This window comes from Apodemus sylvaticus, chromosome 13 (assembly GCF_947179515.1).
Source record: "Apodemus sylvaticus chromosome 13, mApoSyl1.1, whole genome shotgun sequence".
Classification (NCBI taxonomy): domain Eukaryota; kingdom Metazoa; phylum Chordata; class Mammalia; order Rodentia; family Muridae; genus Apodemus; species Apodemus sylvaticus.
Window position 1 is genome coordinate 40,524,523 of NC_067484.1, and position 25,556 is coordinate 40,550,078.

At 42.3% G+C, this 25,556-nt stretch overlaps 1 protein-coding gene across 1 annotated transcript in view; it reads right to left on the minus strand.

The window, feature by feature from the left end:
* Window positions 1-25,556, minus strand: part of Megf10 (multiple EGF like domains 10) — a 165,779-nt gene that overhangs the window by 21,315 nt on the left and 118,908 nt on the right. The window contains exons 10-16 of the mRNA XM_052155826.1: window positions 20,691-20,865; window positions 19,314-19,434; window positions 18,344-18,507; window positions 15,939-16,041; window positions 4,719-4,865; window positions 3,398-3,532; window positions 2,793-2,921 (exon numbers count right to left, since the gene is read on the minus strand). Coding sequence (XP_052011786.1) covers window positions 2,793-2,921; window positions 3,398-3,532; window positions 4,719-4,865; window positions 15,939-16,041; window positions 18,344-18,507; window positions 19,314-19,434; window positions 20,691-20,865 — 974 coding nt within the window. The remainder of the gene's footprint in view (window positions 1-2,792; window positions 2,922-3,397; window positions 3,533-4,718; window positions 4,866-15,938; window positions 16,042-18,343; window positions 18,508-19,313; window positions 19,435-20,690; window positions 20,866-25,556) is intronic.

Consider the following 25,556-nt stretch of genomic DNA (forward strand, 5'->3'; position numbering starts at 1 on the left):
GCTATGGTGACGACTAAAATGACCCCTACCTGATGTAGCCCATGGCACTCAACAACCTACTTCTAAAATAAGAAAAATCCAATTTGATCTCTTTTACCAAGCATCCCTAACAGTATTTCTTTTCTTTTTATATTTATGTATTTTAGCTCTGTTTCTATGTCTGTGGGTGAATGTGTAATATATATGCTGAGTGTGGACCCCTGTGTGCGTGGATATCAGAAGAGGGCACTGGGGGTGGAGCTACAGTGTTTATGGGATATTTCCCCTCCCCCCCTTGTTTCGAGGGTGTGGGATCCAAACTCTAGCCTTCATGTGATTCAGCAGCAAGAGCTGTAAACCATGTAGAAATCTCTCCAGCTCCAAACAAACTACGTCGAGTGATGATTCATGTATTCTCAAGCCATCTTCTGCCTGGAGGATGTTTTTCTAAGCTGGCTGCTTAAAGCAAGGAGGCTCTATTCCTGTGTTGCTTATGATCACATGTTATAAATAAAGATCATTTAAAATTTCCATTTCCAAAGGTTAGTATAGAGACAAGGCTTTGGATACTTGCCTTGCCAAGGACACCCACCCCTTTAAATGTACCCCGTTAGTTTTCACAGCCTCTGTTTGCATGGCAAAGCACCTCCCCTTTTCTAAACTAGCTGATGACCAGCCAAGAAGAAATATTAAGATGGGCCCCCAGAGACCACAGGAATCAGTGAAAGCAGCGGTCCCCAGGAGAAGCAAGGCTTGGCAAGCAAACGGGCTTGTTCTGCAGGGACTATGGGGACAGGCTATGCTGTTGTCTCCATTCACAGCGCTGTTCTCATTCCTGTTCCTTCCAGCACATTCCTCCTCCAAACGAGGAAGGGACCAACTTCCAAACTAAAGAGTACGACTGAAAGGAGCAAATTAGACCAATCACGTTCCAGCAGTGACATCGGATCTTTGTTCCTTTTTCTAAGCCCCGCCATTCATTTTGAGTACCTATTCCTCGCCCTGTTCCTGTGCCAGCCTCAATCCATCAGAGGCTTGCAATGGGCAGATCTGAACACACAGCAGTTACTTCCGGAATCTCCCAACCCCACCAACAGATTAACATACATACTATGAAGTCTTCTATAACAACAAGCATCCCTCTTACCAAAGGCTTTCTTATCTCAGCAATGGGACCAGCCTAAATGACTGAAAGCAAAACTAATATTCAAAGACATATTCTGTACCAATTAATATGTACAGATTGAGTATAACTCCAGAGTCTGAATTCAATGGCCAGAAAACTGTCAGGTAAAAAGAGTCATTCCTTGACCTACCATACATGCACCTTGCTAGACTCAATATGAACTGAGCACAAAAGCTAGGATGAAGAGAAGGACAGACATGCGCTGTCTTTGGTCAAAAGCTGGATCCTTTGTGAAAAGGCACACACTAGCCTTTCAATGTCTGCCTTAAGTCACTGTCCTCTCTTCATGTCATGGGTAGTCTAAATTCATTAACATAATTCCTCTTAGGGTCATACCACACCCATCCAAAAAGCAGTGTGAGAGGCTCCTGGGGAGCCAAGGGAGGGGACAAACTCTGAGGGGAGGAATGTGGCCAGTCTGCCCAGGAGCCCAGAAAGTTTCTGAGGCTCACATGGCTTGATTCTGTTTCTTCATGGTTCCACACATTTCTGGATGAGTATGTGACGAGAAGATAGATCTTTAAACACATCTATGCTTGCTTTCGATCAACAGAGAAGAGGGATGCAGCTCAGTCTGTAGAGTGCTTGCCGAACATCTGCCCAACTGCCCTGGGTTCAGTTCCTAGCACGGCATAAAAGCAAGTATGGCTGTGCACACTTGTAATCCCAGCACTCAGGATGTGGAGGAAAAAAGATCAGAGGTTCAAAGTCATCTTAGACTACAGAGTGAATTTGAGGCCAGTCTTGGCTACATGCAATATATATATATGCATATACATATATACATATATATACATACACACATACGCACATATACTCAATGATTAACTATCTGATATATTTACATGTCTTAGTGGTATATATATATATAATATATATAAAAGACTATATAATGAGTTGTTTGAGGCAACACATGAAATACACATGGAATATATATATGTGTGTGTGTGTATGCATATGTATATTTATATATATTCAATGACTAAACATCCATTGATTTTATGCATGTTACATGTATAATTATATATATATGTATATATATATATATATGAATGAGACTACATAATGAGGCAAGATTTGGTTACATGGAGCCATATATATGATTAGTCATTGAGTATATACACACACACACACACCCATATATATATATATATATATATATATATATATATATATATATATATATACTTATCATATTTTTAAAGTTTTCTTATTCATCCATTTTAACTAGACCTCTTGGTAGAACAGGATATAAACCCAACTCATAAAGGTAACTATGAATTTCCATATATATCATTAATTTACATATATATTATATACTACATGTATACTTAAATAAATATTTAATATGTTGATATATTCTATATTAATTTATCTACAGATGTATAAATCAGTGGATGGTTAGTCTTTGAGCAGTGAATAAGAAAACATCTTATAAATTGAGATTTTTCTCAGACTCACATCGTTTTATCTTAGATATTGATAGGTCATTGCATAGAACTCTTAATTTAAAAACTTTAATGCATTTAACAAATGGTTATGGTCATATATTCTTTCCTGATCATACAAACTCTTATCATTTAATCCTAAGACATAAGTTGATTGGTTGTTTTCCAACAAGACTTACGTTGGGAGCAGTCACTGCCAATCCAGCCTGGGTAGCACTGACAGGATCTGTCAATGGGGTTACAGGTGCCATTGTTGGTGCAGGTGCAAACGCCTGCACAGTTTTTCCCAAATCTGCCACTCGGACACACTGTGAATAAAACCCAAGTCCAGTCAGCTATAGTTGGAACACACCTCAGAGAACCCTGAGAATGGGAAATGGCTTCCAGGGTCACACCCTGCTGCCCACTGCCTTCACTTGAGAAAGCACATTCCCTCATCCTGGATGGGCTCATTTTCACAAGCACGTGACACCAAAGGCTTCATCCCACCCAGCACCTCAGAAAGTCACTGTGACATTTCTAGACATCTGAATTATAGTTTCTCACTGAGGGAGTCAAACTCCTCACAGTGACTTTTCTTGAGGGGGCGGTACCAACAAAACCGGAAGTCATAAGCAAGGGGGCTCGAGAGCTTCGTGAAAAGGCAGAGCCTTCAACTTTTGTGTTATTTTCAGAACTATCTAGAGCTGGTCATAGAAGGACATGTATGGCCCTGTGAATTCTGAGCATATGCCTAAGGAAGCTCGGTCCTCCCCCTGGCTCTCCCGGGTGCCCCAGTGTTCACCTTCATTGCACAGGGCGCCGGTGAAGCCGGGCAAGCAGTCGCACAGGCCTGTGATGTGGTGGCAGGGCCCACTGCTGTGCACACACTGCGGGCATGTCTGGCTACAGCGATGTCCATAAAACCCGGGGGAGCAAACTGCAAACAGAAACTCAGAGTTACCTTCCTGAGTTGGGTTTATGTCCTGTTCCACACAGAGGTCTAGTGAAACTGGAGGAAGAAGAAAATTCTAAATGATAATAGGGATTTTTCAGGCATGAAACAAGAAGGCAGCTTTTAACAAAGGAAGAAGCCACTAAACTCAGTATTTCACTAGGGTGAGGGAGTGTCTCACACATCCGCCACTATCTTCCCGTGGTTGATTCAGGGCCAGCTCTAGACCAGGGGCTCAAAGACATTTTGTTGAACAAACAAGGAAATGGGGGAAATGAAAGTCTAAATATCAATATCTCAATTAAGCACCGCCAAGTTGTTGCTGATCCTTTAGTCTTCAAGAATTGTGATTGGCAAAATAAATAAATAAATAAATAAATAAATAAATAAAAACACACGAGGGTTGAAGATCTTTCTCCTTAAAAAAAAAGTACAGGTTAATGACTGTGATTAGATTAGAGAAGATGAGTAAACCGAATGCCACGGATCTGGGTGCTTCCAAAGACTTTACTTGGTTTTAAATATAGAATGATTACATTGAAGTCTCTAATGGAAAAAGCAATTGATTTGAGAAATTAGAACAGTGCATGTTCTAACTGGTCACATATTCTTTCCCGGTTACATTTACCGAGAAAGATTTAGCAAAATGTTGCGGATCATTTTTTTACTTCAAGGTTTTTACGGAACAACATCAATGGTCCCCATTTTTAACTTTCAATTCCACTTTCCCCACAGCACTGACTTTCAGATTACTAGTGAGGTGTGTGATTGCCTCAAGGTTTGGCTGATGTTGACTTCTGGTAATTGAGGTGAGGCTGATGCCAAATTGCTGAATAAAATATTTACAGGTCAGTGGATTTCTGGAACACCATTTGCAAACTCTAAGGAGGAACTGAGAATTGTGTCCTGATGATCACGCCAATGAGGTAAAGAATAGTCACTAAGAAGAAAGGGTTAAGACCCCCATCTGCCACATTGGTTCTGGAGGTTAAAAAGGGTAAAATTCGTGGGGAAGTGTTATTTGAGGACAGTTCTTCAAGGACTTCTCTTCCCTCAGCTGCCACAAAAAGTCACTAGGAACTAAGGGGTGGGGCAGAGATGGCTCTGTACAGAATTCCCAGGGAAGGGAGGTAGGGAGAGGGGCAGAAACCATCATGCAGGAGACACTTACTTCTCTGACAAGTGGTGCCTCGGAATCCGGGTGCACATTCGCAGATGCCTTCATCCGGAGAACATGAAGCCCCATTTTTACAGTAGCAGGGCAGCGAGCAGTTTGGACCCCAGCGTCCCTCAGCGCACACACTATCACAGTGCACACCTAAAACATCGCACACAGGGCAGGGATGAGGGAGGTGCAGTGTGGGCCCCTGAGGTTGCTAATACAACAGTGAAGGTCAGGAATGGTGTGCAAGCAGCTATTTCAGACAGCAATGCGCAGAGATGGCACCAGGCTTACGTCCAGTTATCACCTCATGTATGCTCACACAAAGCACACAGTCATGCTAATGCTATCTAGTGCCCCGAACTCCCTCCTGTGCAGTCAAGGAGAGAACATTTATTTTACCACATTGACTTTTCTTCTTTAATAGGAAGGACCAACATGGAGCCCCAGGGCCTTGTCTATTGAAGGCAAAATGTATCAGAAAAAGAAAATACTATTGATTTCCTACTATACTCTCCAATTTGTTTTTACAGAGAATTTTTTTTAAAAAGCACAAAATGATTAAAGTATTTTACATAAAGGAAGCCCTACTGGTGAGTAGGAAACACAATCATAAAATATTTCAAAGATCTCGTGTGCTGGATAAGCTGACGCATTCACATGTATTGCCGGATTCATCCTTAAAATTTTCATTTCACATTGGACAGATAGAGGCAGGATAGCCCAGCCAATACTGTTTATGTCCTTTTGTCTAAGTAACTCTTATGAAACTGTATGGAGCTAATTTAACTTTTTGTTTGGCCAATAAAGAACCCTTAAACTAGTCATGACCCAATAAACAGACACCCACAGGATGCTAATCTGTGAGGAAGAAAATAAAACCAGGCACTACTGGAGGCAGAACAAAGTTTCATAAATTCATATTTGAAGTACAACGGGGATTTCTTTGTTACATCATAATTCTCAGAGATCTTCACTTGCAAAGGAAAGGGTGGGCTGCACTGCTGACTGCTGGCCTCAGACCAAGGATAACACAGGGAGGACACACTTGCTCTTGTATTCCAGAAAGCTCATAGTGACCCTGCCTGGAGAACGCCAGGTAGGCCACACTGCACTTTGTCTGGTTTTTTTTGGAGAAAGGTTATTGTGCCCTGAACCTAATATGGAAGTCATTGTAAAGAACCACAAGTATGTCACCAACTGGTATAAAGCCATTTCTGCAAAATAATAAATCTCTACTTTTTTTCCTGTCTCAGTCTTCATCCTCCAGAAAGTCCTTAATATGGCAAAGGCTGGCAAATGAATCCCAACTCCATTTTGTTCAACTCAGGTTAGCAACAGACTTTTATTCCAGAAGAAACCAGTTGAAGGTATAACACTGATTAGGGACTAAGTGTTCCCCACAGGATAAGTGAATGGAGTGGGAACTTGCTGTTTTACTTGTGTTCACACACATCTTACTTTTCAAGGTCTTTTGGGAAGCTGAGACAGACTTGCAAATTCTATGCTCTCTGAATGTGAAGTGGCAGCCATGAAGTCTCGGCTGATTTTTTTTTCAAACCAATACCTGTACCATACAGAATCATCAGATATTCAGAGGAGCTTTGAACTCAGGAGCAAGCTGCAAATGTAAGCTTTTTTTGTGTCTAAAGAAAATACTAACAAGAATAAGTAACCTGCTTGGGGCTTTCTTCTCAATTGGAACTCAGGCTTTCCATGCTCACTGTAACCCAGGGTGTTTGACAGCCAAGGTGGTAAGGGGCCACCTGCTTCACAGACTCAGATACCCTTGGGCATTTTGACCCAAAGCCATTCAGGCTAATCTCAAAGAGAAGCCTGAGGATGGAGAGCCCAAACAATTACTCAGATAATCTTATAAACAACCTGAAAATTAGTTCTGACTTGTCAATACTTTTTTTTTTTTAATGTGGAATGGGGATTGAAGGTTGAGACTTAGTCATTTAAGGTGATTTACTGTATCACCTGTTGGCCAAATCGCAGTACACTTAAATTCAGCTATAATATGCTAGCTGTGTTAGTCAGGATTCTCTAGGGAAACAGAACGGATAGAATAATTTCTGATATGTATACTCTGGTTTATTAGAGTGGCTTACCGGCTGTGGTCCAGCTATTCCAACAATAGCTGCCTGACAGCAGAAAGCCAAAGAATTTAAAAGTTGTTCAGTTCATAAAACTGGATGCCTCAGTATTCAGCAGAATACTAAAGAAGTAGGTTCTAATGCCAGTGAAGGAATGAACTTGCTGGAAGGGCAAGCAGGCAAAGAGGAAGCCCTCCTTTCCTCTGAGTCTTTTCCATAGGCTGTGACCAGAAGGTGAGGCCCAGATTAAAGGTGGATCCCACTTGGGTTATGGTGAATTCCAGATGTAGTCACGCTGACAACCGAGACACACTGGCTTTGACTATAATAGGTTAACATGATTTGTGGATAAGCACACAGAGCTAGTTATGAAAAATGACTGAAGGCCAGATGTAAATTAAGCGATCCTATACTTGGTATTTGATTTCTCTTCCCTCAAGAGACTTGTCCAGCTGGCTAGCACACACATCTGTCATGATCAACTTCATCAAGGTAATTTTTCCAATAAGTAAAAAGCACCATGGAACAGCAGAGACCCACTGGGGGGAACTCACCACACTTCACATGATGTACCCATCAGCTTGTTACGAGACAGCCTGCCTGCAGTTGTATAAGCATGTTTCAACAGAACCAAGCGTGCTTTTTAATAGCTTTGGTTTCTTTAGTTTTAGGACTGCGAAAGAAACTTTCTGTTGAATGTAAATTATAAACATTCCATTTTCTCTTCTTGAAATTTTAACTCTTTTTTTTATTCTGTGTAGTAAAGAAGTCATTGTTTTGTAGATCTTGACACCTAATCTATTTCAAGACAAGTATTAAAGATGAGACAAGACCACAAAATGTAGGTTGCTATCTTTCTGCTATAGCATCCTTTATCTTACATCCCTACCTCTCCTCAGATCCTCTGTGCTTCTTGTCATCTCTTTCATTATATATTCAGGGAAGGGCATGATAAATCTATTATTGCTAGGATCCTGTTTTTCTAGATATTACAAATATTCCAAGAAGGCTCACAATTTGAGAGTCTAAGAAATAAATACCAAAGTGTAAAACTTCAAGCAATGAGAATCACAATTAAGTCTTGTCAGAGTGTTTCCTTGGATCACCTCTGGGCATCTGGCTGGGGATGTGTGAAGCATGCTCCAAGATTAAGAGGTGCTAAAAGAATTGTGTTTGCTTTAACACCCCCCATCCTCTCATTATTTCTATTGATCTCATATTTGCCAACTTTGATGGGGTTCGCAAAAACACATTTTTGTTTCCTTAGTTGCCAAAGATGAAAAAATAATTTAAGTCAGTGCTCCTGCTAGGAGTCTGGCTAGTACTGACTGGTTGATGAGACATTCTCCAAAAAAGTTAACTCCAGGCCAATAAAGCCCCAGGCCACACCTCCAGTTTTGACTAGTGACCTGGATCAAGGAAGAGGGAAGATAGGTTTAGGCTCGGGGAGCAGTAGCTACACAGCTCAGAGTCCCAAGAAGTATGTAGAATTATTCAGAAGTATTCAGGAATTACCAACATTGGGAACAGGTGAAACTTAGGAACTAGAAATACCAAGAGAAGCATTTGGACAGCTGTGGACCCATGGAGAATACCTGTGAGCATCATTCTATGGAAGGAGACCCTTCCTTTCTTCCCCCAATCATATTCCATGTTATCAGAGACCAAATGAGGGATAGCATGGATACACTTGTGTTTTACAGGAGAGTGGATGATGGTGTGAAAAGATGAGTCTTGAAGACAAAAAGTGAGGGGATGAATTGAGATTATTGAGGTGACAAATGAAAATAAAAATGAGAAGACACAGAACAAAGCCATCCACAAGGGAAGAAGAATTTTAGAGACAGATGGAGTAGATGCAGATGAAAGTTCCTCAGTTCCCTACCCTACCCAAAACATGCATCCTGTCAGCTGTGAGAGGGAGAGAGCCTGGCTGTGTTGTCTAGGAACTAAAACACACAAGGAGTGTAATGGTTGGCCCTGGGTACCAGTGTGTTTTGATTAAGAGAGGTGATGCTTTGGGTGTGCCTGTCTCCGGGGTGGCATTTGCAGAGAGGATGTGGGACAGTGAGTGGTGGGAAAGCCCCCCTGTATGTGGGGGCTTGGAACAGCAGAAGCCAGAGAAGGAAAGTCTGCAAGACCTAGGTTCTGGTGTGTGTGAACGTCTTTTCCTTCCTGAATCAGGAAGGAAAACGTTTGTGGGTTGGGAGCCGTTATCCCCAACTAACTAGAATTAGGAAAATAATGAAATACTCTAAGATAATTTTTTTGGGATGTTGACCAAGGGACAGATTAAAAATTTCAAAACTAGTTGCTTCAGAAAATAATTTCTAAAATATTTGAAGGAGGGGTGAATGGGAAGAGGGTGGGCTTAGAGCTGCAGGCAGTTTTGTTCAATGGAAGCACTTCTTCCCGATAAAATTTTGAATGCTGATAAGGAGATCTGCGAGGGAGTGTTTTTGCCAGGACTGAAGACAAAGAGCCCATTGATAGGCTTCTCAAGTTGCTAGGCAGTGGCTGAATGACCGTGATAAACTTCAGCTAGGCAGCACTAAAGAAATGTTCATGCATTTAATGCCTGATGCATTAAGCTGGGGACCTCCACGGGAAACCAGCATTCCCTGAGCACTTGTGATTGCATGAATGTAGTAAATAAATCATCTGGGACGTCATTAGTTTCCCTCTCAAAGACATAGCGCCACATCCTCATACTCCTTACGCTAATATTACAATCTTTGGCATGTTGGAAAATTTAAAAAAATTATTTTGATTCAATGTCTTGACCCTGGGCAGCAGTCTATTAAATACATGTTGGAGTAAAACAGATATCTGCGAGGAATACTTGGGGTAGATGAGTGGAGGAGAAGAGCCCTGGTATCTGGTCATAAATTCTATTAATTTCCCAATCCCCAACATCATCTTCAAAGTGATGGCACAGATGACAAGTGATTCACCAGCATACCACCACTGTCCATAGTTTGTCTCGACAGACGACAGAGAAGGAGTGGACACCATTTTGTCTCCACTCCCAGAGAGCACAACCTCCATGCTTATGTAGAACATGGAAACTCGACTGCGGTTGTTGAGTTATACCATGTTACTGGGTGTTGACAAAGAAGGTCTCTCCATCATAGATACCAAGAGGCTCACATCTGTAACTGCAAGACCAGCTTGCTAGCAATCACAGCCTGCCTGAGCATAGCTCTGAGTGAAAGCAGACAGCAGGCTGTGGGGCAGAGCAGGAAAGCTGAGAGGCTTTTCTGGAGCCCTTCTCACTTCAGAGACTCCATCTGTCAGATGAGGGACAGACAGACAGATACCTGCTCTCTACACATCCAGACCTAGTGAGTCATTGGCACGTGTGTTTAATTGGGTCCTTGCATGTTGATTAAGCCCTCTAATGTAGTTATTGACTTTAACTTGGAGTCTTGATTATATGACTCTGGGATGCCACCCCACCCCAAGCCCCTTGTGATAACTATTTAGGCATCACTGAGGGGCTAAGATGCCAGAGAGCTACGTTGGAATAGATGAACCCTAAAAGTAGTTTTCATTTGCCTCAGTGGTCGCAGTGATGTTTTGGACAGAGGGTGCCTAGTTCTGCTTCCCCGTGAAGAAGCTGATTCTTGTCCTCAGCACACCCACGGGTTCTCCTCTCAGGTCTCCCGCTCCTGGCTGGGCTCAGGTGAGTGCCCCCACCTGATTCCATTCTGTGTCCCCCACCTCCCTGCTGATCTCACTCAATTTCCCAAGGGTATCAAGGGCTGTTGTGACGTCAGCCCCTTTCCAACAGTTTAGTTTTCAATTTTCCTGTTCTGGTACAAAGAGATCTTTGAGCAGCCTCTCTTCTTTTGCCACTGCTATGAGGCTTCTGTCAAGAAATGGTCCCCTGGCCCCATAATCAATAATCAGGAAGATATGATGTACCAGATTCCATTAAACAGACTGGAGAATGCCACTGTCTGGGTTACTGGACTAGCTTTTTAAATGACGAAAAGGACCACCAAGTCATGTTGTGCAGGTAGTATTCTAGACAAGTGCCCCTGGAAGACATACAAGCACACCCCGTATGCCAAGGAGAGCATCCTGAGAGGCTGTCAAATCTTTTCAAAAATTGAACACACACACACACACACACACACACACACACACACACACACATGCTTCATGGACCAGTGAGAGCTTTCTCCTCTTCCCCTCCTCCCCGCCCCCCCCCCCTTCTCGTCTACTCTCCAAACTCCCATTCAGTAGGTGTTAGATGGCAACTGGGATCACGCAAATGGAAAGTGTTCCCAGGTGACAGTGATCTTGGCCAGAGCTGGGAGCCAGGCTACAGACCGCATGTGTTTTCAGGCAGCTGGAATTAAAAGGTGATTAACTGTAATACTCAGTGAGTAGGTGTTCCCAAATGACTGAATCCAGAGCAGAAAGGAAGAAAAGTCAATCTGGTTCTACCGTTTTTTAGGAAATACTTCATAAAGCCTGCCACTCCACTACTACTCTGGAAAACTGCATATCCACATACATCTATCTACATAAAACTATCTCCTCTGGAATTTCTCAATCATTTCTGAAAAGCTAGTTTCAGTTTATAACCACGTGGGATATGTTTGTACACCCACCAGCTAAGGTATGTGAGTACATGTGTTTGTGTACAGTGTGTACACTGATGTGTACAAAGTCCAAGACAGCCTCGATATCCTTGATCACAGTAACATGTACCCTAGAGATCCAAAAGAATTAAAATGCATATCCCAGCAATTCGTATTCCTCAGCTTTGCAATGAGATCTCGTTCTGTCCAATAAAACAAACTGTTCACTCAAATTGTCAAGAAACTAAGTTTTTAAATATCTGCATATAGTAAATGTGCACTTCCTTTCTTTGTGGAAGTCACGCATTAATTTTAAAAAGAGAAGTTAGAATACTGAATGCACTTTAGGTTTCAGTTAACATTCACTGTATTACATTTTCTGTCTCCCTAAAACATGCTAGCATTTGTAGACCTATTTTCCGTCATTTAAAAAATATTTGAAGTTGTAATTATGTCATTTCTCCTCCTTCCTTTTCCTCCCTCAAACCCCACCTTATATCCATCCTTGTTTTCTTCCTTTTACATTTCTAGGCTCTTTTTTTAAATCATTATTATGTATATACATACACACATATAATTTATATTAATTTATTATATATTATAGATATAAACATATTAATATATTTGTATATAATATTATACATATATAATTTCAACGAAGTTATTCCATTTGAGTTGACAAGGCCCTCCTTCCCCTAGTCAAGAATGATAGATGATAATCCTGGGTTGTTTTGGTTGTTTTTTTTTTTTTTTTTTTTTGGTTTTGGTGGGTTTTTTGTTTTTGTTTTTGGTTTTGGTTTTTTGGATTTGGTTTTTTTCAAGACAGGGTTTCTCTGTGTAGCCCTGGCTGTCCTGGAATCCACTCTGTAGACCAGGCTGGCCTCGAACTCAGAAATCCACCTGCCTCTGCCTCCCAGAGTGCTGGGATTACAGGCATGCGCCACCACGCCTGGCGATATTCCTGTTTTTAAACCTCAGTTCCTTTAGGAAAATACAAACCTGAGATAACACTGCAAAGTTTTCAGAGGTGATGACTCCAGGTTAAGAAACAAGACTTCCTTTAAAGATGAGGCATTGGCTGTGCAGTCTAAGTATACTGATGTCCTCCCCTCTGCCTCTAGTCTCCCCTTCATGGCCACCCCTGCCTGTGTCCTCACTGGCTGAACACTTTGTGCCACTCTTGTTACCTCAGTCAGGGGCAGAGCCGAAGCCCTGTATGGTTCACTGAGGACACTGCCCCGTTACATCTGGCTGGACACTCCAGCAAGCGATCCCTCACACGGCACCTAGAACAATCTCAGCAGCAAAGAAGAAATGAGACAGATTCCTGTGCTTTCCTGGGATTATGATACCGATTTGGCTGAAACCTGGCTTCTCAGTGAGAAACAAAGCCTCCTCCCTATTGTGGAAAAAAAATCTTAACAAGGAACTTACTAAAAACAAACGTATCAGTGCAAGAAGAGGAGTCCATTCATGGCCGACAATGAAATGATGTCCTGTGTAAATATTACGCAGAGACTGTTCTTTCTGTTTAGAAAAAGTAATCCAACTCTTATTATGAATGTGATGTGTTTTTAAACTATCCCCCCATGTGCGCGCGCACGCGCGCGCGTGCGTGCGTGTGCACACACACACACACACACACGTTTGCTTGTACCAAATGTGTACTATGAATGTGGGGGACGACCTTTCAGCAGGCTCAGTGACTAACAGCTATTTATAAACCCAGAGAAATAAGGCACCGGGACCACTGGGCTGGCCTGGGAGCAAGAGAGACACAAGTACAGGCTACAGAGCAAAAAGACAGACACACACACACACACACACACACACACACACAGAGAGAGAGAGAGAGAGAGAGAGAGAGAGAGAGAGAGAGAGATCCATTGCATGAGACAGGAAGCGGGCTGGTCACAGATGGGGAGAGGATTATACATCACATTGTGTGGCACAGCCAGTGCATTCCCACGGGAGCCTGGTAGGTCTAAGGCCAGATGGGGGATAATTTGTCTTACCCCATGACCCAGACTGTGGAATGCCAGGAACACATTTTCTGACTGGCTTTAAGCCAACTCATCTCTTGCTTTCCTCTTGTATGTTAGGGTGAACCTTTTACAGCCTGGCTTTAAATCATCAGAGCAGGTTGACACTTGAGTTCTGATGAGTATGTTCAAGGACACCTCCCATTTTCTATGTATTTATATGACAAAAGTAGATTTGGTAGGGCAGGGCCAAATCAAGTAATGTGGCCTCTCCATTAGGATTACACTGAATTTACCAGATAGTGCTATTTTTCTTACTAAAGTCACTGAGAATTAAATACTGGTTTGTCCACTTTGAAAAACTCAAGAACCCTAGTTAAATCACAGATGTTATTTAAGGCCAGACATGATCCAGCTTTAACATCGGTGATGGTAAGGTGACAGGGACATAGAAAGGTGTACTTTTGTACTGTAAAGCCAAGTTTGCAAGGCAAGAATGAACTACAGGGACGGGGCCTTAAGTCCTTTGGTCACTCCTACTGATAGCAAGTGAAGACATTGTACAAGCTCTTCCTATATGATAAGGTAGCTCCGACACATGACAGTTCATCTCTGCTTTCTTCTATCTATCTGCAACCGAAGAAGCTCTCAGCAAATTCTAGGAGGGCTAAAGATCCCATTGAAGGAGTTGCTGGTGACAGGACATGTTTACTAATGTGAAGACTCAATATGACTAAATTTCTAGTGCTTCCCAAATCAATCTATCAGCGAAACCCCATTAAGTTTCCATCTTGCTCATTTTTAGAGACTAATGTATTAATACTAGAACCCATATGGAAATTCAAGGGATCTAGCATGACTGAGACAACTATAAAAAGTGAGCAAGATTGGAATGTCCACACTTTTCCCAATTTAAAACTTCCTACAAAGCTATTTCAATCAAGGGAGAATTTTACTAGTATTAGAAAAAAACATACAGAATGGGATTGAATCGAACATCAAGAAATCAGTTTCACGTCTATGGGAAATTGACTTCTGGCAAGGAAGAACTTAAGACATCCAATAGGGGGTAGAGTGGTCTTTAAAAAAAAAAACTGTTGTGGGATCACTGGCTACAGAATAAAGTTTGCCTCCCCCATCATACCCATCATATCATGTAAAAGATTAACTCAAAGTGAATTAAAGACCTAAGTATAAAAGATAGATAGATAGATAGATAGATAGATATGTGTATAAAAGTTTAAAAGACAACAAAAGGAAATTTCTGTGATCTTGTATCAAACAAGAGTCCTAGAATCCTTAGAAGTTTTTTTAAAAGATCTATTTACTTATTCATCTATCTTATGAAGAGAACCATCATAGATGCTTGTGAGCCACCATGTGGTTGCTGGGAATTGAGCTCAGAACCTTAGAAAGAGCAGCCAGTGCTCTTAAACACTGAGCCATCTCTCCAGCTTGATTCCTTAGAATTGATACCAAAAGACACAAGGAAACAAAATTAGACAAGGTAAACTATCAGAATACATACTTCTGCTCCAAAGAACACTATGGAAACAACAAAGAAAAAAAAAACAGAAAATAAGAAGGAATGCTTGCAAATTATGCCTGGTAAAGAAAGTTTATATAATGTGGTCTTAGAACTCAATGATATAAAGAAAAATAGCTCAGTTAAAAATTAATGAAGGCTCTAAATAGATATTTCTACTGAGAAGAGTTATAGTGGGCCAATAAATGCACAGGATGGATTCTCAGCCACCAGAGGAGGACAAAGCAAAACCTCAAAGAAGTATCACTTCACACCCACGGAGATGGATGACACCAGAAAGACAGATGTGTTGGTGGGGATGCAGGAACGCTCAGGTATTGCTGGTGGGAAAGCAAAATGGTCCTGCAAGAAGAGTGATGCTCTTGCTCACATCCACTGTGGGCTTTGAAGATGGCACTAAATGTCAAAGCAGACTTGCACATCATGAGTAAAATCATCATTCTTCTTCCCCGTACCACAACTCACCTGATAAACTTCCTACCTGAAGTCGTAAAGCCCTATAAAACAAGGAGGGATTTTTCTACTGCAGTAGAAGTTTTGTGCTCAATCATAACATGAATTTGTCCTGACTCAAATTTTTGAGAAAGATGCAGTTTTTAAACTTTAATTTTTTGGAAAGAGATTCAATATTTGTATATAAACTATATTAATAATAGTTAATAGTTTTATATCTATAGTGATTCTAATTATAGTTTGGGGATTTATTTTATTTTTCATTTCTCTTGGTACTTAAAAAAATATCACAGAAATCTTGCTGGCCTACATTTTAGCAGCCAGTTTTTTCATGAGCAACCAGCTCAATAGAAGTGACTGCCCTGGGTGACGGATTAGTCACACTTAACATATCATGGCAAGAAAGTGTGCTGGGGGATTTTACTGCATTTTGATTTTTTTTTCTGAAAATAAAAAAAAAAAAACTGAGCTGTATGCATTTCATTGAAGGAGCAATCAACACCATTAGTTACTAAAGTCTTGGTTATCTCTTTTAAACACTGGTCCAAAGTTCCTACCTGACCATCCAGGGAGGCAGCGGCAATGGCCTGTAGTGGGGTGACAGCCATCTGCATGGCTGCAGTCACAGCGCTCAGCACAGTTCAGCCCATATGTGCCATCCTACAAGGAAGAGAACATCAAACCCGGCAATGACAAACCTAGGTGTTCACTTGACAACAAACAACAAGGCCCTGGCATGTTCCTTAGGAACACACATTGCACTACCTCTCCCCATGATGCAAAATGCAAGCCTGAGGAGGTATCATCCTAGAACCACTTTGGCTCTAGCTTATCCCTGCTACAATAGTTGGGAGGCTTGCAAGGTTAAACCACTCACATACATATGCATACATACAATAAATATAAGCATGCCAGTTGTCTGAGACAGCCTTTTCTTATATTACCACAACTCATAAAATAAATGCTCATTTGTCTCTAATTATTCTTACAACATCATTCAGACTTCCCTCCTTACAGGAGAAAGAGGTCTTTTGTCCACTTAAAATATACACATACACACCACACAAACACACACACACACACACACACACACACACACACACACACACACCACAAATATACAGGCACACACTAGCTAACATTTTAGATAGATGGTAAGTACATAGATGTTACTATAGTAACATAGTAATATAGTTACATAGAAACATATTAATATAGTAATATAGATGTTACTATAGTAACAGTAACATAGTTACATAGGAACATAGTAATATAGTAACATAGATATTACTATAGTATCTATGTACTTACTATGTACTTATTTATCTAATCTATGTAGTGTGTGCCTGTATGTATGTATATATACATATATTTATTTGAATTGTTGTCAGTGAAATAAATTACATAATAACTGAAAATCTATTGTTATTTTCTTTACTACGTTGCTTCTTTTCTCAGAAAGAGGCTAAACTGTGTATAACATTATGATTCAGAACTGTAAGTGCACATTCCATTGGCAGCCTCCTCAGCCACTGCTCCATACAGGCAACTGTTGAGTAGGCCAGTGAAGAGGAGACTCTGGGGTAATGGGTGTGATTCATGAGGAAGAAATGGAGATGTTTCTATTTGGAGAGAAATCTTATTTTTTACCCTAGACTCTTGGGGCTGATACAGGGTGCTACAAATGTCCCTGTAATACCCAAACAATGAGGAAAACAGCCCAGTGACTGAGGGTGGGGACATGGAAACCGCATTACCAGGCAGCGGGTGTTAGATGATGTAATCATTTGCCTAGAACTTATTAAGCAAAGAAACCAACTAAACCATGTATTAGGCTCCACTAACATTCGCCAGGATCGTGCAGCAGTTAGCGCTGTTATAACAGAAGCCCCTGAGCCATCAGACTCCCCAGACTTACTAATACATGTAATGCAAAACAATGGACAGCTTACACTGGGCGTTCCACTCTGTCTACAATGAGGAAGTAAAAGATGACCTAACAGTTCAGCTCCAGGCATTGATAATCAGTTTACTGGTCTGAACAGACACAGAAAATCTAGTTTAACTCCTAGGGGCTTGGAGAGCACAGAATAAAGCAGGACAGGAATCTTTTCTCTTTCAGAAAATAGGTTGCACTTAACAAGAGGAGGCCCAGAGGAGGAAAAAAGAGTTCTGGTGGAAGCCCTGTCTCTGAAATAGCCCAATTCAGGGGCAGTCACATTGTCATCTGATGATGTCCTGAGGGGAGAGAACATAGCACTGCTGCTAGCATGCTTGATGGCTCGAGAAGAAAGCATGATGTGAACAGGAAAAGAAGCCAGTCAAGTGCTCTGGGAGGCAGGCATGCAACAGGTTACTACAGAACTCCACATGTCCCTGTCAGCTAGAGCCTGCAGCAGCTAGGGAGGAGGATATCTCCTAAAGATGCATATCTCCAAATTAGGTCAAGGGAAGGGGGTGCACACTAAGGAGACTCCTGCGCCTCCAGAAATATTTACATTAGCCAAGGCTGTTTCCAGCCCTGCTTTTGTCACTCCAGTGCACATTTCTGTGACACCAGCCACCACCCCCTTTCTAAGCCCCTGTCACGTCCCACCCCAGAGCCTGCGGATTTCCATTATAATGGAAACCAAATACTTGGAGAGTTGACAGGCATGCACTGAGTGTTTGACCAGTGCTGCCACCAAAAGTGTGTAAGAACCAGAAAAGTGCTTGATTGGGGGCTGGGAGATCAGCAGAGGAACAAAAAGGAGGGAAGAAGATATTATTTTAAAGCCCACCTAGCTGATTTCCCCTCCATCCCTTTCCAAGCCTCTGTCTACTTCGAGTCTTGTAATAGTTACTGAAGACTGAATCAGTAACTGAATAGTACTGAAGACTGGATTCAGTCGGGGAGAAAAAAAAAAAAACTATACAAAGAAGCCATCCGACCTGCATAGCCCGCTACCCAGAGCATACATACCTGGCAGGGAAATTCACATTTCTCCCCTCGCCATCCAGGCGCACAGGTGCAGGTCCCATCCAGTGTGTTGCAGGCACCACCATTGAGGCACTGACAGGTTAGGTTACAGCCAAAGCCCCATGTGCCACTGGGGCACCTGATGGAACAGTCCACCCCGTGCCAGCCTGCATGACAAGAACGACAGAGTGTATGAAGAAACAAAGGCAACAGGGAGCTTCGCTGAGCCCTTCCATGCCTCGTCTCCCTGTCTCCCTGTACAGACATCTTGGAGATGCATAAGAGCGCTGTCCAGCCCCAGTCCCAGCAGTAGCAAACAGCCTTGGCTCTGCCACAAAAGGCCTCAACCAGAAATGAAAAGGAACAGAACACCCGAGGAACCACAGAGCCAACTGCGCCGTGTGATCGGTCAGGGATGCCATCACTGAGAATTCACCCCCTGGGCTCCTGGGAAGGGATGTGGAGTGTGGTCAACTTTAATGTGCTGTGATGCTCAGGGTATAATGATAAGCTTTGTCTGTTTATATGAGAGGAAATGGAAGGCTTGTTCTTGGAAGTCCAACCCCACCTTTGAAGCAATAACCATTAACTATGAAAAAAAGTGTTTCCAAGATCCTGGCTGCATCTGCAGAGGACACATTCTGTGTGTGCCACACGTAAAATCTGTGCTGGCTGCATTGCTTGTCATGATTCCAAGTTGAGCCATTTGGGGGGCACAGACACGTCTGTTTGTTTACCCTTCCCAAAATCATGGACTCAGACTTGGAAAACTGGCAGCAACTTCAGAGAGGAAGCAATTTCAGAGAGGACTGAGTTTTGAGTTTCTTTTCTGGACTCGGGAAGGATGAGGGGTGCTGAGGTCACACTGATTTTAGTGAATTTAGAGCTAGAGCCCTCATCGGGGTGTCCTTCCAGTGACTCTAGGAGGTGAAAGGACCAGGACCAGATAAAAGATTCACAGACACACTCTTACCTGCCTTACAGATGCATGATCCATCCACAGGAGAACAGACAGCATCATTTTTACAGCCACAGCGAGAAGAACAATTTATCCCATAGCGTCCCAGAGGACACGGGGTAGAGCAGTCAGTTCCCTGGATGAGCACAACAGCAGAACATGGGCTATTTTTACCAAGTGAATCCATGCCAGCACAAACACAAATAGAGGTTGGTAATGCTAATTATGTTTCCTCTCTATTTTTAATGCTCTATACTTTTGAAAGTTGCTATAATACCATTTCTATACAAATTGTAGAGATTCAGGTGCATTCCTGGCTGGCTCATGTTTATGATAAAACATCAAATAGGACCTTGCCTCCCCACACACAAAAGCCCAATGACTTCTTTAGATTTGTCGTCAAAACACCAAATAAGCCTTTCTCAATTGCTTATAAAAGTAGATTGTATAAAATAAGTCATAGCCATAAACTTATTATTAACAAAGATACAAACACTGCGCATCAGAGTTTATATTCTTCTAAATGCTTCACGAGTTGCCTTGTATAATATGCACTTTTGTTAATGGTTGAAGAACAGTAATACTCAACCAATAGTATGATTCAATTTATCCATTAAACAGAAGTGAGCTACTAAAGATGACCTGGATATCTCTTTTCAAAAAAACCATGAAGACTCTTAAGAGGAGGTTGATTCAGGGATCAGCCTGAGAATTGTGACACTGATCAGAAAACTCTGGAAAGGCCCTCTTGGCTCTGTGACATCACAGCCCACTCTTTCTATATTATGTGCCCAGGGATGACCACCAACACTCTTCAGAGTTCAATGTTATCTTCTTTACAATGAGAAAAAGTAAATCCCAGTCCACCACTTTCCATTCTCAATAGCTAAGAAGTCGTAGGAACCACAGGCACAATATAGTGCTCATGCTATACAGGTTCATTTGTAGGATCTGAACTCCCAAAGGGGCCCCAAACCAAGTGTAACTGTCTATAGAGTATGAATGCAACAAAAACAATGCTAACCTGGTGCATGTTGTGTCTTTAAATTTTGTGGAATTTAAACAGAAACTGTTAAAAATAATAACTAATAACCACATGGAGAGCTACTTCTTTGTTGCCGATAAATCAGAATAAAACCAGCATATAAGGAACAGTTATAATGAGCCATACTTCATGATGTGTTCTAATATTGAATGTTGATGCTTTGATAGTTTCATTTGAGTTCTCAGCCATCAGTGGAAAGTTAAAGTTACTTAAATAGTTCCCTTCCCATGTGCGCTGTGAACAGGTTTGATCACATTTATTCTACTTCACCGTAGCTCACGTAAACCGTGCTGTTGCTATTTTCCACCCTGCACCCCTCTCCGGCCTCCAGAGCCCAGGTTACTCACTTTGAATCCTGGAGCACAGGCACACCTTCCAGTCACACTGTCACAGTCCGCCCCGTTGTGGCAGCTGCAGATCTGCTGGCAAGCCTCCCCGTAGAATCCAGGAGAGCATGTTTCATTACAGTACAGTCCAGACCAACCGGGCTTACAGCCACACTCTCCAGACATGGGGTGACAGCTGAGAGACATAAATGAAGAAGAACAAGTCATTCTGGGGTAAACATGACACTGGAGGCAGGTGCCAATGTTGCTTTCTCAGTAGTCACAAAGGCGCTGGTAATTCCACGAACATGGTTTAAACCTAATTCCTATGGGTGGTGTGGCTTAATTAACTGGTCAACACTCACTATATTGCAGAAACGGTGAACAAAACCAGCCCCATGCCCTAGTCAAGTGACTATAATATCTGTCTCCTTTTGTCTAAAAGTCTTTTTAGTTGTTTTCTATTGAAAGCACTAACTCAATGAGCACCATAAGACACACTGTGAACTGCTCCACCCCATGCAGAGCCCACTCTGTGATAGCCAAGGAATTCCAAAAGCAGAACACCTTGCAGTGTGTTCTCCTCCCAGTCCATGGTGGTAAAGCAGCAGCTGCTCGCTGGAACAGCAGCCTCAGTGACAGGCCAGGCAGCCAGCTGTTGCTCCCTAGCAGACGGACATGTCAGCTGTGCTGAGATGCCCACGTCAGTGAGTGGACACAGTAAAGCACTCTGTGGCAAGCAGGCTCAGAGCATGTGTGCTTCTAGACACGGGAAACCTCGACAATCAAACTGACTCTGCTGACAATAGGAAGTCTGTGTAAAGACGTCTCCCCTCCCCCATGAAGCCCAGACCTTCTCGTGAAACAGGACAAACAAAATGTGTTTGGCATTTAGACATTTGCTAAAGGGTCTTTTCTAAGGGACTAGTCATAGAATTTGTACTTCTAGGGGGAAAGAGAGACTTGTAGGGATGAAGACTGATTGTCTAGATCTGTCTACCTGGGTGACTTTAGGGAAGGCACAACGCCTTCCACCTGAAGTCCCTGCTGGTGGCAAAGACTCAGACACACCCCAGAATCCTAGTTTTTATGTATGTGAGTGTTTCGCCTGCATGTACGTTTGAACACCATTTGCATGCCTCGTGCCTGCAGAAGTCCAAAAACGGCTTCAAATACCCTAGAGGATGAAGAAACACATGGTGGTGAGCCTCTTTGTGGGTGCTAGGAAGCAAACCCAGGTCTTTTGCACAAATAACAAATACTCTCAACTTCCTAGCTATCCCTCCAGCCCCACACCCCAGAATCTTATATTCTGTGCATTTCTTTTTCCTTTCTCCGCTCCTGCAGAAAAAGCTAGGAGACTGGATACTTTGACCTTCATTTTCTAACGTTTTCTTTCGTTTTTCTTCCATTTTAAAATGTACTTTCAGACTCCTACTACAATTAACTATTCACAGGAAAGAGTCAAGAGATCCATCAAACCATGCTTGGCAAAAATAAAGAAAGAAACCTAAATATGTTGATACAGTTGAGATTTCCTGGGTCGAGAAGGTTTGGATGCAGAAGACAAGGGTTTGAGTCTCAGACACACTGAGATCCAAATGCGTATGGATAGGTACAGTGCCTGCCTTCATCCTTGGACAAGCACCTGGCTCTCTGTGGCATCTCATGCTTACTGAGTCACAGCTGGGCCCCACCCTTCCTTTGTCTCCCCCAGTCAGTTGTCTGCACTTCTGCATGTGGCACCTCCATCCACTGCCTGGGGATTGCTTTGTTTTGCTGGCGTGTTTGTTCTCTCATTGCTATAGGACCTTGCTGCATAGCCCAAGCTGACCTCAGAATCAAGGTCTTCTACCTTTGCTAAGATTGCAATAATGAACTACAGTGCACAGACTTATTCCCTATTTTTATTATTGATTTATATATTTTTAACTTTTTATTCATTTTCATGCAATATTTTTATCATGTTTTCCCTTTTTCAATTTTCAGATCCTTCTTACCTACTCCCCAACTTCGTGTTCTCTCTCTCTCTCTCTCTCTCTCTCTCTCTCTCTCTCTCTCTCTCTCTCTCTTTTTCTCTCTCTCTCTCCTCTCTCTCTCCTCTAGGAAACACACACAAACAAATAGAAATAAAAATAAACATGCAAAACACAAACAAGGCAAGTACAAACAAAAACAAAAAAACAAAACAAAAAACCCCCGATCAAACAGAGCAAATATAGCCAAAAGGTTTAAGAAAACAAAACACTGAGTTCATTTTTTTGTTGTTGTTGGTTAATTACTCCCGGGCATGGGGCCTGCCCCAGAGTGTAATATACCCAGTGAAACTCCATTGGAGAAAACTGGTTTTCTTTTCCTTTGCCTGTGGGTATCAATTGCAGATAATTTCTTTGTTGGGGACAGTACCCCATGTCTACCTTCCCCTTCTCAGTGCTGGGTCCTAACTGGTTTGAACCTGTGCAGGTCCTGTGTGTGCTGTCAGAGTCTCTGTGATTTCATGTGTGCACCAGTCTTGCATCTGGAAGACATGGTTTCCTCTGGAGTCATCCATCACCTCTGGGTCTTACACTCTTCCTTCCCTTCCACATAACTCCTGAGCCTTGAGGGGAGGAACCTGATGAAAACCTCTCACTTAAGACTGCATACTCCAAGGTTTCTCACTCTCTACATACTATCCATGATGGGTACCCTGCATTACTTCCATCTACTGCCAGAAGATGCTTCTCAGATGAAGGCTGAGAATTGTTCATCATCCCCTCATCCTTGTCTCCATATCTAAATTGCTACTAACCATTTCAACTCAAAACTGTGTTTGGTGCTATACACATCTCTATGCTCCACACTGATCTATGCCTTGTCAAAGCCTGAAGGAAAAAGCCTTCCAACCTTCCCTGTGTCTACACACTCACCTAAAGAGTCAGTCATATCACCTAAAGAGTCAGATCTCCTCCTTAAAGCTGTCAAAGACTCCCCACTTAACATCACTTGGAATAAAATCCATACTGTTTAATTCCACTCACATGATGGTACAATCTATTACTTAAACAAGAATGGAAAGGGAGGCTGGAGAGACATCTCAGAGGCTAAGCACTGCCTTCTCTTCCAGCGGATCAGGATTCGATTCCCAACATCCCCATGACAGCTTATAAGCATCTGTAACTTCAGTTCCAGGGATCCAACACCCTCTTCTGGTCTCCATGGGTACCAGGGATACATTTGGTGTATAGAAATACATACAGCAAAATTACCCATACACATGAAGTAAAATAATAAATGATTTACAGCAATGGTGGTGCATGTCTTTAATTGCAGAGGCAGATCTCTGTGAGTTTGAGGCCAGGCTGGTTTACAGAGTGAGTTCCAGGACAGCCAGGGCTACATCCACGGAGAAACCTTGTTTGGAAAAACAAAAACAAAATGAAACAAAAGAAAATAAAACAAAACAGACTGGAGAGGGAAATACTAAAACTTACCCTAGGACGGCAGGCTTGACTAGCTCATCCTCAAGCATCCTCAGCACCGGCCATTACCATTCCTGCAACTTCTCTCCCCAGAAATGAAATGCTGCCCAGTGGCCTTGGCCTTCACTTTATCACTGCTCTGCCACTGTGATGCATTTCTTTCAGCTTGCAAAAGCACTAAGTGTCTTCTACTTAAGACCTTCCTCGAGGCTCCGATGTCCTAGAAGGAGCTTCCCCTACTTTCCCCCCCGACCCCACCTCCATCTTGTCCTCAGTCTCAGCTGACACAGTTCCTCTTGCTAGAAGCCTTCTCCACTCAGCAAGATTAGTCTCTCCCTTTCCAGGATGTTCTCTTTCCCTGCATCCTCCCCTCCCAGGCTGCAATGTCCCCATACCCCCAAGACCTATGAGGGTAAGAGTTAAGTCTCTTTTGCTACCCATCCCTAGCCCACAGTAGGCTCAGAGCAAAGACTACAGATGTAAAATGATGAACAGGACATAGCCAACTCCAGATCCAGATTCATACAAACCCTGATTCTCCCTCATCCCTCAGAGACATGAAACAAGGCTCTCCAATATAGTACCTGTGTCCAAAGTCAGGGTTTCTGCTAAGCTTTGTTTCAAAAGTGTTAGTCTTAAATCAAAGGGAACTGCCTCTCATCCCAGAGAAATAAGTAATGTCTGAAGTTAAATTAAGTGAACACAGACACTTACAAGGCCCTGAACAGTGCCAGCGCGATGCTGACTTATCTATACGCAATACTTATCTCAATTCCCATGACCACCTGTAGTCACGGTCCCATTTCATAAATGAGGAAACTGAGGTCTGGAAGGGGTAAGCATTATTCAGGGGGTCACATGTGCAGTAGAGGCTGAATCCGGCTTCAATACTGGTTTGTTGGTTTGCTTTGGAACTAAGGGAAAAGGAAATTCGTGAGCAGCCTTCAGGGGAGGCTCGGCTGGAAATGGAACGGCTAAAATTTAGGATATAACACTGTGCACCAAAATCAGCAAAGCAAATTTATATGAGCAAAACGTCCTGTCTAAGAAAAGTAAAAGAAAATAAAGCATTTTACTTTATCTTAGCTCGCTAAAAGAGAACATTTGGGTAGAAAAATGTCTTACAATAAAAAAAGAACTATTATTTATGCTTTAGATCTATACTAAACAAAATAGAAATCACTAAGTGAGCATAAACTGGGCTAGGCATAGAAAATGGCATCCAATGGCCTCTGGTGAATGGTAGTCCAGCACACCAGTGCTCACACTGACAGACACCAGGATCAGCATTTTGCAGTTTGGAATTAATTGTAGAACACCTGAATAGTTTGGAGGTACTCAGTGGCCTCTCACATAGTCAGACCTACATGTGGAGGAAGATTGGAGGGGTATGGGTGATATACTTCATACCTGTTTTCTGTCTAAA